Source organism: Eucalyptus grandis, chromosome 3, assembly GCF_016545825.1.
Source record: "Eucalyptus grandis isolate ANBG69807.140 chromosome 3, ASM1654582v1, whole genome shotgun sequence".
Lineage (NCBI taxonomy): Eukaryota > Viridiplantae > Streptophyta > Magnoliopsida > Myrtales > Myrtaceae > Eucalyptus > Eucalyptus grandis.
Window position 1 is genome coordinate 25206487 of NC_052614.1, and position 14384 is coordinate 25220870.

At 36.4% G+C, this 14384-nt stretch overlaps 1 protein-coding gene across 1 annotated transcript; it reads left to right on the forward strand.

Moving 5' to 3' along the window:
- The first annotated feature begins 11158 nt into the window (after positions 1 to 11158).
- On the forward strand, positions 11159 to 13786 carry LOC120291760 (serine carboxypeptidase-like). Its single transcript, XM_039309487.1, has 9 exons — positions 11159 to 11415; positions 11507 to 11678; positions 12154 to 12273; positions 12415 to 12558; positions 12645 to 12795; positions 12901 to 12986; positions 13081 to 13339; positions 13436 to 13569; positions 13664 to 13786. The coding sequence occupies exons 1-9, from the start codon at positions 11159 to 11161 to the stop codon at positions 13784 to 13786; spliced, it is 1446 nt and encodes a 481-aa protein (XP_039165421.1).
- The last annotated feature ends 598 nt before the right edge of the window (positions 13787 to 14384 follow it).

The following is a 14384-nucleotide window of genomic DNA, read 5'->3' on the forward strand; positions in this document are numbered from 1 at the left end:
ACCTAATTGCATTTAATTAAACCTAATCAACCCCTAAGCATAATTAGCTAACTAAGCAGGGATTAGTGAGATTACTTACCGGAATCGCGTGCAAATCAAATCAGTCCGACGGGGACGACGCGAGGAACGATACTTCCCAAAGCACGGCTCGGGTTTGGGGCCTGAAAACTGCCCAAAACGGCCCACGAATGGGCTAGCAACCCACTCATGGGTTTGCTAGTCTGGGCTGGCTGAGGCTGGTCTGGTAGCTAGGGTGGCGAGGGGAGGCCGGCGGAGGGTGAGGGGAGCTCCGGCGGGTCCAAATGGTGGCCGAACGAAGCTGGGCGGGCGGAGGTGGTTGGACGAGCTGGGCAGAGGCGGAGCAGAGGGGGCTGGAGACGCACGGAGGAGGACGCCTGGGCGGTGGAGAGGGTAGGCAGCACACGGCGGTGAGCGGTGGACGTGCGGGCGTGCGGTGCAGGTGGCGAGACAGGCGGCGATTGCTTCGGCGAGCTGCTGCTGCTCGACTTCTTCCGCTTCTGGTTCCGTTCGCACGAGCAGAGAGAGAGTCGAGAGAGAGAGAGAGAGAGAGAGAGAGAGAGAGAGAGAGAGAGAGAGAGAGAGAGAGAGAGAGAGAGAGAGAGAGAGTCGAGAGAGAAAGAGAAAGGAGAGAGAAGAATAAGGGGGTTGGACTAGTCAAAAAGGAAAAGAAGAAGAAAGAGAGGCCAATTTGAAATTGGCAAGGGGGTAGGCAGTAGGTGGGGGCGTTCACACGAAGGGGGAGGGGAGAGGAGAGAGAAGCGAGAGAAAAAGAAAAATAAATAATAATACTTTTCTTATTTTTTTTTTTTTTCTTTCCCTTTCTATTTTCTTCTGGTCTTCATTTCCTCCGATAATTTCTTTCTTGAAATTTCGTACTCATCAATAAATTGACAGACGATGAGACGGTCCTAAAAATGAATTGTGACATGCTCGAATATTCGATTCCCGAAACCAATTTAAATTTCATGGTTAGAATCGATCAGACGCGATTTTAGGCCAATCCAATTATTTGAGTAGCTTTTAGGGATTTTATTGCAGATACATCCCTTAACGGCTTCACCCAATATGTTAGTTAAATCGTGAGTGATCAGCTCAGAGAAAAAGGACCATAGGCACGTTGACAACATGCCCATTTCACTTTATCGAAACGGGGTCGAATTTCAGGATATCACATTTTTTTATTTTTTTTTGGGTTTGTGTTGCTTTGACTGTGCAAAAGTTGATTGATGAGCAATTTTGTTTATCGTAATCTTAATGCAGGCTCCTCTTATGTACATTGAATTTTTTAACTATGTTGTCAAAGAATTTATGAGACTTTAGATGGGCAAAATGGCATGCTTCATGGAGTATTATCGATATTGATTTTTGGATGTCTTTACTTAGGATTTTGACTAATATTCATTCATGTCTTTGCAGGGTTTTGTTGTGTCAAATGAATCATAGGGAAAGGTTGTAGAGTTCACACTATAAAGTAGATGAAAATTTGATATCTTGTTAGCACTTCTGGTTTTTCATATCCTTAGTATATTTTGCTTCATCATTTTCATTTGACTCAATGAAAATTTGAGATCTTGTCGGCACTTCTGGTTTTTCATCTCCTTAGTATATTTTGTTTAATCATTTTCATTTGACTCAGCTGATAAGGCATATGACATATGGCAAATGTGACGATTTAAGCTTTAGTGCACATATATTGAGATATGTGGGCACAATAATTATAGTTAATCAAGCATCTCCTTTCCTCTTTGAAAACTTCTTATTGGTTTTGATTATGTATATCCAAATTCTTAGCAGTTGGCATTGGTATGCACTATGTTTGCTAAGACGTGAGAAGTTACCGTAGAGTATGTGCGTACGTTATAGTTCAAATCTGAAAATGAAAAAAAAAAAAAAAAAACCTATAGGAACCGGGAACCAACCACGGAACTGTGATGGGGTAGGTTCCAGGTTCCAAATTCTGACAGGTAGGTTCCGGGTTCCAAAAATTGAGGAACCTATACCCGAGGGTAGGTTCTAGGTTCCAAACAAAACCGAATCGGAACCTGGAACCACTCACCCCTAGTATAGCCTAAGTAAGCCACTGACGCACGAATTCAGGGGGTGTTTGGAGGTTCACAAAGTGCTCTGCTGGTTAGCCAGAATAGGATGCTGGTCAAACTTGGTGGACCGAACTGAACATATTCCTTGACTTCCTTATATATATATGGAAAGAATCAGGAGACCTTTCTCTTTGGGGGTGGATCCTTAGTTTTAAAAAAATTAGACCCCACAGGATGGTCTCCCGGATTTAGGGTTACGATTTGCGCTTGGAGGATCAAGAAGAGATTCCATATTCTTGCGAGATTCTTTCTCTCAGGCATTAAACTAAAACCCGAAACCTCCCCAACTCTAGTCCGAATCGAAAAATATTATAAATTTCATTTAAAGGAGAAATAAAAAACTTGTCATTAATTTTATTTTGTAATCCTAATCTAGAAATAAATCATTGAATGGACATTTTTCTATTGTCCAATAATGTAAACAAACATTTACGTAAAATTCAAAATTTAAAACCAAATGAGAGAATCATTCTAAATTTCTCACACATAGTGCATATGGGTCCCGCTAGGCTGACAATCACCGTTATTCTCAAGAATAACGGTGAACCCCCAGCCACATATTTCTATTTGAGAGAGACGGGCTACCGAATGGTCTAGTTTTGTCCTCTTTGTCTTATTCTAGCCTTTTTTTCACTTAAAGTTTTAGTTTAGGTTATGTGTAAATAATTTTACAACAGTCATAGAAATATTGCTTTTATATATGTACACCCCCAATCAAAGAATGAAATTTTCACAATAAAATAAACCGCTTAGCATGCCTACCATAATCAATAATATTAGAATGATCAATTAGAGCATAACACAATGATTATCTAGCAAATAATGCGTTCCAATCTGAATGTCATAACTTATTAAATAATACACATCCACCATTCATGATATGTTTAAAATGATATTCTATTTAAAAATGTCTCTAAGCACAAAATTCAAATGATTTATCAGAATATTATATAAAATTTCATAAAGTTGCGTCAATGGGTAAAAAAAGACATACCTACATTAGATGCATATTGAATAATTTTTGTGTGTTTTCATCTGTCATAAATTTTTAAAAGGAAACTAGTTTTTGAAAAATTGTCAATTCATAAAAGGATGAAAAATCATCTTCTTCTCTTTGCAGCAATGCTTGCTTTGCTTGTGCTCTCTTGCCCTCACTCACTCGTAGTCGTAGATGGGGAAATTGGGAAACAAATAAATGAAGTCTAGAAGTTGCAGTTGCAGAGACAACATTTAAGGGGTCAGAGAGAAGAGAAAGCTCAAATGTGACTAGATAACTATCAAGAATACCGAGCAAAAATGAAAAGAAAAGAAGGAATGAAAAGCCATAAAAAAAAAAAAAAGAAGGATTAATACCTTGAAAAACTCCAAACTGGTACACTTGTGACAAATTTACCCCCAAACTATTTTTTTGACCATGAAAAATCCCAAACTGGTAAACTTGTGAGAAATTTACCCCGACTGACTATAAAAAAACCCTAAATTGGTACATTTATGACAAATTTACCCCAAACTAATTTATTCGACTATAAAAACCCTAAACTAGTAAATTTGTAACAAATATACCATATGCTAAATTGGATTAATACCACAAAAAAATCTTGAAAATTGTAAACTGTGACAAACAAAGTATAAAATCCTAAATTGGTATACCGATTAACTGTCACGTGTTATTTAACTTAATAATTTGAGAATAAAATTTAACAAAAATTATCATAGGGTAAATTTGTCACAAGTGTATCAGTTTGGGGTAAATTTGTCAAAGGTATACCAGTTTAGGGTTTTTGGTGGTCAAAAAAATAGTTTGGGGTAAATTTGTCACAAGTGTACCAGTTTGGGATTTTTCAGGGTATTAACCCAAAGAAGAAGAAGAAGAAGAAGAAACCAACCAACCTTAGGAAACTGGACAAGCAAGTTGTCCCGTTCCCTAGGGAAATGAGAGGTAGACTGCACCTTCACTCTTAGAAGAGTGACGGTACCATTTGCTTCTCGTTTTCCATTGATTATTGCACTATAAAGACAATTAATTAATTTTACGAAGTGCACTTTCTTAATAAGAAATGAGGGCGGTTAATTTTGTTGTAAAATATTGCGTTGCAAATATATAATAGAGATAATAGAGAGATTGAGTAGAAGCTGGTAAATACCAAAGATAGTAGAGAAATCTAGACATTATAGATTGTAGAGAAAGTCAGAGGATACAAATTTATTTTCAGTATATCACGTTATATCTATGACAACAACTAAGCTTATATTTATAAGAAAACAATTATGTACTTATCATTAGAATCAATATATTGAATAATACATGCATTGGATAGGGAGATGAACATTCATTGTATAGGGAGATGTACTTAGAATATAAAATACAAATGTACCATAATAAGTACATTAGATAATATGAATATAATGGATATGTATTCATGTATTTAATTCATTCATGTATTTCATAACACTTCACCTTGAATATTCATTGTATTCATTATATTACAAATGTGCATTGAATAATACTGCCTCATTAAAAATCTTAAGCCGGAAAAACCCAGTGGAACAAAAACCAGACAAAAGGGAAAAATAGTATATAGCACAAATTTTATGATATCTCCATTTTATGGATGTATTAATTGCCTCACTTTAAGCTGGAAAAATCCTGTGGGAAAAAACCAAACAGAAAGAAAAAAGAGTGCAATGTATAGTTCATAATCTCTCCCCCTCAATTGAGCCATATAGCCATTGTTGGGACTAGTCAATCTTGCATCTTGTGAACTAGCTGCATACCAATGTCATATACTAATTTCTCAAAAGTTGATGTTGGCAATGATTTGGTAAAAAAAATCTGCCAGATTATTTATGGATCGAATCTATTTAACATCAATTTGTCAACTTTCTCAGAGTTCATGAGTATAGAAAAATTTCGGTGAGATATGCATGTTTTATCACCTTTGATATATCCTCCCATAACTTGTGTAACACAAGCAGCATTATCTTCATAACTCATAATGGGAGAATTTGTAACCGGTATTAAAAACAAGAATTATGAATATGTGTTATAATGGATCTTAACCAAACACACTCTCTTCCAGCTTCATATAAAACAATAATCTCAGAGTGGTTAGAGCATGTAGCTACTAGTGATTGCTTTGTAGAACGTCAAGAAATAGCGGTACCGTTATAACAAAATAAATAACCGGTTTGAGAGCGAGCCTTATGTGAATCAGATCTATATCCAACATCAATATATCTAACTAAACTAGAGTTAGTGGAATCCTTAGAATAATATAATCACAAATCTATGATTCCTCGAAGATAACGGAAAATATGTTTAACTCTATTCTAGTGTCTTCGAGTTAGCTCAGAACTAAAACGTGCTAATAATATTACCGCAAAAGCGATATTTGGTCTCGTACATTGTGCCAAGTATATCAAAGCCCCAATTGCATTGAGATATGATACTTTAGGACTAAGTATCTCTTTATCAGATTCTCTAGAAGGAAATAGGTCTTTTTTAGGATTTAGAGACCTTACAACCATAGGGGTGCTCAATGGGTGAGCTTTATCCATGTTGAAGCGTTTAAGCAATCTTTCAACATATCTTGATTGATGGACAATTATTCCATTTGTTTTATGTTCAAGTTCTAGACCAAGACAAAGTTTGGTTTTATCCAAATCTTTAACTTCAAACTCAATTTTCAAATACTCATCAGTTTTAGCTAACTCTTCTGGAATTCTAATTAAATTTATATCGTCGACATAAACTGCTACAATAGCAAATTTGGTTTCTGATTTCTTAATAAACACGCATGGGCAGATATGGTCATTCGTGTACCTTTCCTTAATTAGGTACTCACTTAGGCATTGATACCCCATGCGATCGGATTGCTTTAACCTATACAAAGATCTTTGCAATTTTATTAAGAATAAATTGCGGGGAGTGCATGCTTTAGGCATTTTGAATCTCTTAGGAATTTTCATATAAAGATTAGAGTCTAATGAGCCATATAGATATGCCATTACAACGTCCATAAGACGCATTTTCAATCTTTCAGAGATTACTAGGCTAATGAGAAAATGAAATGTAATCATATCCATCATAGGTGAATATGTCTCATTATAATTAATCCTAGGTTTCTGGGAGAATCCTTGGATAACAAGTCGGGCTTTATACCTGACAATCTCATTTTTTTTCATTTCGTTTTCAGAAAAAATATCCATTTATATCCAACGGGCTTTACATTATCGGGGATACGAGTTACGGGTCCAAAAACCTCTCGTTTAGTTAGAAAAGCTAATTCAACCTTAATTGCTTCCTCCCACTTAGTCCAATCTTACCTTTGACGGCATTCAATAATAGATTGCGGCTCATAATCATGATCCATAATTTTATGAGTAACTGAGAATGCAAAAGCATTATCAATAATGATTTCATTTTGATCCCAAATTTCATTACACTATGTAATGGAATTCTCAGTATTCCCGAGGTTGTTGTTCCTTTCATGGGTTTGGGCCTCTTCAAGGGCAATAAGCTCTTTGGGAGCACGCATGATACCAAGCTCTTCTAGAGAAGATTCTTAATTCTTTCCCCTTCATTTTTGAGGAACAATATCTTTTGATCCTATCGGTCTACCACGTTTTAAGTGCAGGGGATTTTGATCCATTTTAACCTGTCATTCTGGAACAACTATTCTAGCTAGAGCATTTGCAGCTGAAATATGAGACTTCATTACCTTAATAGCATCATTAAATGCATTAGGAAATCTATTGACCATAGCTTGTAAATGAATTATGTGTTGCACCTCGTTTTCACATTCAGGAGTTGTTGGGTCTAATTAAAATAAAATTTTCTCATTCCATGAGAAAACCTTAACTGGTTTTTGTTTTGCAGTCACGGAAGTTGTAGGTATTCCAATTGATGGAAAACTAGTCTCATAAAAAATGCCAATCTGCAAAATCTTGCAGTAAAAAGATCACCGGTAGTTCGTTCCAAGAATCTAATGAAAAAGGTGAATTAAACTCAACATAAATGCCCAAATGGCGTTGGGGACCCATTTTTGTTCTTTTTGGCGGTGTTATAGGCACCTGTATTGCACAACCAAATATGTATAAATGTGAAATATTTGGTTCATAACCAATAATCATTTAAAGGGGAGATTGTAAAAGACTAGCAATTTGACGTAATCTTATTAGGGCCGCCTTATACAAAACTGCATGACCCATGCTATATTGCTAAGATTCATTCTCAATAATAGAGTGTGAGCAATAATTTGGATATGTTTAATCAAGAATTCTGCTAATTCATCTTGAGTATGAACATATGCAATCGGGTGCTCAACCTCGATTCCGAGTGAAGCGCAATAGGTATCAAAACTCTTTGATGTAAATTCACTAGCATTATCCATCCTTATGCTCTTAATTGGATAATTAGGGAATTGTGCCTGAAGCTTTATAATCTGCGTAAGTAAACGTGCAAATGTGACATTGCATGTAGATAATAGGCAAACATGGAACCATCTACTGGATACATCCATTAGTACAATAAAATATCGAAATGGTCCACTTAGTGATTGTATTGGTCCACAAATATCACCATGAATTCTTTGCAAGAATAAAGGGGATTTAAGATTAACCTTTGTTATAGAAGGTTTAATAATTAGCTTTCTTTGTGAACAATTCTCACAATTATAATTTTTGGAAAACAATACATTTATATCCTTTAAAGGGTGCCATTTTGTATTTTGAATTATTTTACGCATCATTGAAGTGCCAAAGTGACCAAGGCGATCATGCCACAGTCCAAACTGATTAGGGTTTACCAATCTCCAGGATGTGGTGGCGTAGATTTCAACAACCTTAATCATGACACAATACAAATCCATAGAAGAAGCTTCTAGCTTCTCATGGATGGTTTTTAGGCCCATCTTATAAGAGGACATGCAAATATATTCCTTTTCTTACTCATAAATAGTATCAATATGATACCCATTACAGCATACATCTTTGAAACTGAGCAGATTCATTTTTGATCTATTGCTTAGAAACGCATCCTCAATATGCAGGATGGTGCCATTTGGTAAAACAATTATTGCATTTCCAAAACCATTAATAATTGGAACAAGACCTGATATTGTATGGATTTGTGCCTTATACAATGTCATACTCGAGAAAAAGTGTACTACGAAATATAATGTGTTGTTGCACTATCAAGTAAACAAATATCTTCAATTTTCTCAGTATTTTCCATTTGCATTATGTTGATGACTTCAGGTGTCAAGTATTATAAAATTTGCATATTAGTTATAGAGTTAAATAAAATTTCAAAATAAATATTATATAAAGTTCATAATCATTTCATAACCATATTAGAGAACAATAAAAAGTAATATATTTAAAGCAAAACAACTAGAAAAAGAATTATTAGAATTATAGAATTCAAAGTTCAAATTATCATCTACCAGTTTGATGCTTCATCAAAATAATCGGAGGTCCTCAAAGAAATCAAAGACATCCAGGGATGTATTTGCTACTTCAGGAGCAAGAGGAGTCCCACCAATAGAGATATTGTTGGCTTCAACAGTGGTTATGGCAGTAATATTGATTTCAATGGCATGAGATTCATCACGCTTTCCCGTATTTTTTAAAGATGCCTGGTATAGATCAACAAAGTGTTTTGGCGTACGACAAGTACGTGACCAATGCCCAGTCATGCCATAGCGATGACAAAAACTTTCATTAATCACATTCTTTGGCTTCTTTTCTTTGCCATGATTCTAGCCAAAGTTAGATTTTCTAGGGCGGTTAAATTTATTGCCATCCCTTCTAGGATTATGTTCTTGCCTGTGCTTATAGCCCTTAAAATGATCAGTATTTTTATCAAAGTTAGCATGTGCTTCGGGCAATACTTTTAAGCTAGTAGGTCTAAGATCATGATTTTTAGCAGCAATTCATTAGTTTCCTCGGCAGTGAGGAGCACAGAAATTAATTCAGAGTATGTGGCAAATTGTCGCCGTAGGTATTGCTGTTACAATACAATATTCAAAGTATGGAAGGTGGAGAAAGTTTTCTCTAACAATTCCGCATTAGTGAGTTTGATACCGCATAACTCAAGCCGAAAACAATATCAAATAAAGTGGAATTATAGTCAAACATTGATTTAAAATCTTACAGTTTGAGATTCTGTCAATCATATTGTGCTTAAGGAATGATAACAATCTTGGTATGATCATACCTATCATTCAACCTCCTCCACAAGATCTGAGGGTCTCGAATGGATAAATATTGAGTTTGCAGGCTCTCATGTAAATGACGGCAAATAAAAATTAGTGCATTTGCTTTATCGTTTGCATTTGAGGTTTCGTCCTCTTTAATTGCATTAGCGAGACCTTGCTCTTATAGGTGCATTTCCATGTCAATACACCAGGATAGATAATTCTTTCAACTCACTTCCAGAATGTGGAATTTGGGCTTTTCAATATTTGCCATAATCCTTGCAAAAATAAATCCTTAAATTAATTAAAATGATTTCTAAATATCCACTTTCACTTCAGGAGCAGAATGATACTTTTAGATTTGAAATTGGCTTCGAGCCAAGAAAAATAAAAATAAAGATTTGATAGGAGAAGATGAAGTATAATGATTAATAAAAAGAACACCTACCTTGCAAAAATTAATTACTCAGTTGATAGATTTTCGTGCTGATAACATGTTGTAAAACATTGCGTTGCAAATATATAATAGAGAGAATAGAGAGATTGAGTAGAAGCAAGTAAACACCAAAGATAGTAAAGAAAGCTAGACACTAGAAATCGTAGAGAAAGTCGAAAGAGAAAATTTTCTTTCCAGTATATCACATTATATTTATGACAAAAACTAAGCTCCTATTTATAAGAAAATAATGATGTACTTATCATTAATATCAATGTATTGAATAATACATCCATTGGATAGGGAGATGAACATTCATTGTATATGGAGATGTATTTAGAATATAAGATACAAATATACCATGATAAGTACATTAGATAAGATTAATCTAATGAATATTCATTCATGTATTTCGTCACAAATTTCTATATTTTACCTTTTCATAGGTTTTTTCATTAATTTTCCACACTCTTTGCTTTACGATTACATAAACGAGTTTGTAAAGGTTAGATGAGAAATCAAAGTGAGCAAACTGATACTTTCACCCCCAAATACATAGTTTTTCACTGTTCAACATCAAATGACTCCCTACGACAACAGGACAACCCCTAACCCTAACTTCCGATGTGTGGCGACCTCTCGATCCAGGAGTCCTGAAGTGTAATATCGATGGGGCTTTTCAGCTTGCAAGCAAGGAAGGATCAATGGCTTGTGTATGCCAAGATCAGAATGGAAAATTGATCGAAGGATTTACCTGAGGATTTGCTGCATCTTCAGCTTTACAGGCTGAAACTCAAGCTTTCTCAATTACCCTAAAGCACTTGATCGAACAAGGGAGGATGCAGGATTCGCTTGTGATTGAATTAGACTGCTTGATGCTGGTTAACGCCGTGCTTGACGATCAATTGACGCCAGGGGAGGTGCGACCCCTGCTCGCTGAAACCGCAATTCTTTTACGTTGCTTCTCTTGTCTACGAGTGCAGCATTGCAAACGTGAAGCCAACTTTGCAACCGACTGGGCCGCAAAGGCCCACAAGAATGGAACCCTAGCTGCCAATTGGGCCAATGCGCCCCCCTCTTGCTTGCTTGATCTTCTTGTTTCGGATACCATAGCTACAGGATGTAATGCTTCCTTTTCTTGAATGAAAGTTTCCCTTTTATGACCAAAAAAAAAAAAAAAAAAAACATCAAATGACTCGCAACCGTGACAATTAAGTCCACTAAAAAAATTATGCCTTTCTAAATTTCTGTACACTTCTTCGTTATAAAAAAGAAAAGAAGTACTACAATAATACTCTTTGCGTGTGTGTGAGCCCCTCCTTGACATCAAACGCTATAAAAACCCAACGATTTGTCGTCTTCAACATCTTCAAACTTCAAAATCTCTCTTAGGAGTCTTAACAATGGCGTCAACTTTTCTCTCACCATACTGCTTTCTCTTCTCTCTCCTCCTCCTCTTCTCGACTGCATCACCATCAAGGACATCATCTTTAACCGCCAACTTATCACCAAAGACACAAGCTTTCAACGATTCTTCTTCTTTGGCTTCTGATGGGAACCGCTTTGAGCTCCCACTCTTCGGCAATTCCGAGGCTTCCATTCAGGACCTCGCTCGTATTGCCACCGGGTATTACCAGCTTCCGAATTCCCATGGTGCAAGGTGAGGCCTTGGAATTAACATTGGCAGCCAGTTATTGATGTTCTTGATGTACAATGGTCATGACTGTCCTTTTTTTCGTCCGATTTTCCAGGATGTTCTACTACTTCATCGAATCACGGAACAAAGCAAGTGGTGACCCGGTGGTGCTATGGTTAGCTGGAGGGCCTGGCTGTAGCGGTGCAATGAACCTGTTCAATGGGAATGGCCCTTACTATATCACCGACAGCATGACTCCTTCGCTGAATAAATATGGTTGGGACAACGTGAGTGAGTGACAATTTTGTACAGATCATAGCATTATTAATCACAATTTATACTCTATTATTATTATTATTATTATTATTATTATTATTATTATTATTATTATTATTTTGAATTATGCAACGTTTGCGTTCTCCTCCTACTCTTTTCCGATGTGTCTTACCTTGACATTATCACATTTGATGTTAGCCTCATTCGTTTCAGTATTCTTTCTTGAGAAGCAGTTATGCTTTCGCCTTCACTAACTACCTATGAAGCAAAACTTCAAAATCATTTGGCAAACTGATAGTTGTGCGTGATAATCGTGATCATGGTTAATAAAATTAATTACTGAATGAATAAACATTACTCATCTCATTAAATTAAAAGGGAAAGCAAACAATTTGAAAACATATATTACTGATGTATAAACTATTTACAGTTTCAAGTACATTGCATTTTATGCCTTTGTTAACTTTTTTTTTTTTTTTCCCACAGGTGTCGAATATCATCTTCATCGACCAACCTATTGGAACCGGTTTTAGTTACTATACTAATCCACTTGACATTCGGCATGGTGAGCCTGATGTTAGCAAAGACTTGTATGACTTCTTGAAGGTATACATGAGCTCATTGATCATAATTTGTGCACTGGATTAACTATTTTTGTTTTTACGGACCACCCAATTTTTGATTGGGTACTTTTCAAGTTAAGAATTCAAGCATATGATGGACTAATCCCTTGCTGCGATGTTTCAGTGGTTCTTTAAAAGGTATTATCGACTTGCTCAGAATGATTTTTACATAGCCGGAGAGTCGTACGCTGGGCACTACATTCCCGCTTTAGCTACTCGTGTTCAACAAGGGAACAGGTTAAGGAAAGGAATTCGCATAAACCTGAAGGTACTCCATGTTTGTATGGTGATTTCTTGATGTGATATATCAACTCGTTCTTTTTTTGACATAGTTAACTTTGGGATCTCGAACAGGGGTTTGCAATTGGCAATGGCCTAACCAATTCCGGGATCCAGTATGGAGCATACACAGAGTATGCTCTAAGGAAGAACTTAATCAAGCGGAACGATAAAATTAGGATTGACGCAATGTTCCCAAGATGCAAAGAATTGGTTCGACAGTGTGGTATATTTTTTAGTTCTAAATCTCTGTTTATGCTTCATAAAAACATTCGGAAAGCTCTCTCTTTTCTTTCTCTGAAAGCGGAGACTTTAATATTAATCTTTGCAGATGACTGGGGATTTTTTTGTGAGCATGCATATACCGTGTGTGAAAGTATTTACGATGAGATCAAGAATATTATCGGGAGCAGATATGTACGATAGTGATAGTCTACTTTTCCCTTGAAATAAGCTTTCCCAATTTAACGTCTGATTACCGTGAATTAACACGTTCATGATTGGCTGGCAGGAATATGATATTCGAAAGGAATGTAGCAGCGAGTGCGGCAAGGAATTCGTAAAAGTGGCGATCTACCTGAACCAAACGGCAGTGAGAGAATATTTTAAAGTCGCGGATAGACTGTTTGAGTCTTGTAACAAAGAAGTGTTTGAGGCGATGCGTGCGGATATCATGAAGAATCTCGCAGTGGGTATCCCCGCGCTTCTGGAGGACCGGCTGAAGGTGCTCATTTATGCCGGTGAATATGATCTCCGCTGTAATTATATTGGTATACCCCGATCTTACAAGTTGGTAGACACTAGACAGAAGAAAACGGAATATTACCTGGTGAAAGACATGTCTTTCGTGATGTTTATTTGGACAGGAATCTTCGAGTGGGTTGAAGACATGAAGTGGTATGGTCAAGCCGACTTTAAAAAATCTGAAATTGTTCCATTTGCCGTTGATGGTTCCGTGGCAGGATGGGAAAAAGCACATGGACCACTTACTTTCTTGACGGTCTCTCTCTCTCTCTCTAACAGAAGCACAGCATACTTTAAAGATGAGAGAGGCGAATTATAAGTTCAATTCTGGCCCGTGTGATGAATTGCAGGTTAATGAGGCTGGGCACTCTGTTCCGATGGATCAGCCGAAAGTGGCTCTACAAATGATACAGAGCTGGATGGCAGCCAATGTCACCATGGCTGGCTCAGATGACCGGCGTGCGACTCATTGAAAAGAGAGTGCCAACAGTACTTGAGATTCGAATCTATAGCGTCGGATGAACTCAAGCTAATGACTCTTTATTCTTTGCTTTTCGTTTCCATTTTCCTCAGGACTCATATTGTATCTTGTGTTTCTAATATACTTAAGCGTAACATTTCAAAGTTCGTTATATTGATACAAACTTCTCTTAAAGTGTAACATACTTACCACTTTGCCTTGCATAATTTTTTTTTTCTTTTTTTTAGGTCGAAAGCCCTGCGTAACTCGAAAGCATGATTCCTGAGTCTGGCGCATAACATGCCTTATCCAGCAACGGAAGAAGAGTTGAGAGATTGGATGGGGCACACCTCATACCCAAATAACATGTGAAATCCGTTCTCCCAGCATGTTCATCTAACCCTGAATATTACATCAAGCATGAAAATCGATTGAATTGGTGTTTACATAGATGGCTTCATATGATTCATATTTTCCTATTTTTGATCACAACTAGAAGTTTTTTTTTTTTTTACTAATTTTTATTTAGTAGAAATAAGAAAGTATATTCAAATTTCAAATGTATAGATGGCCTAATGAAACAAATTATTAGGGATTATATGTCACAAAAG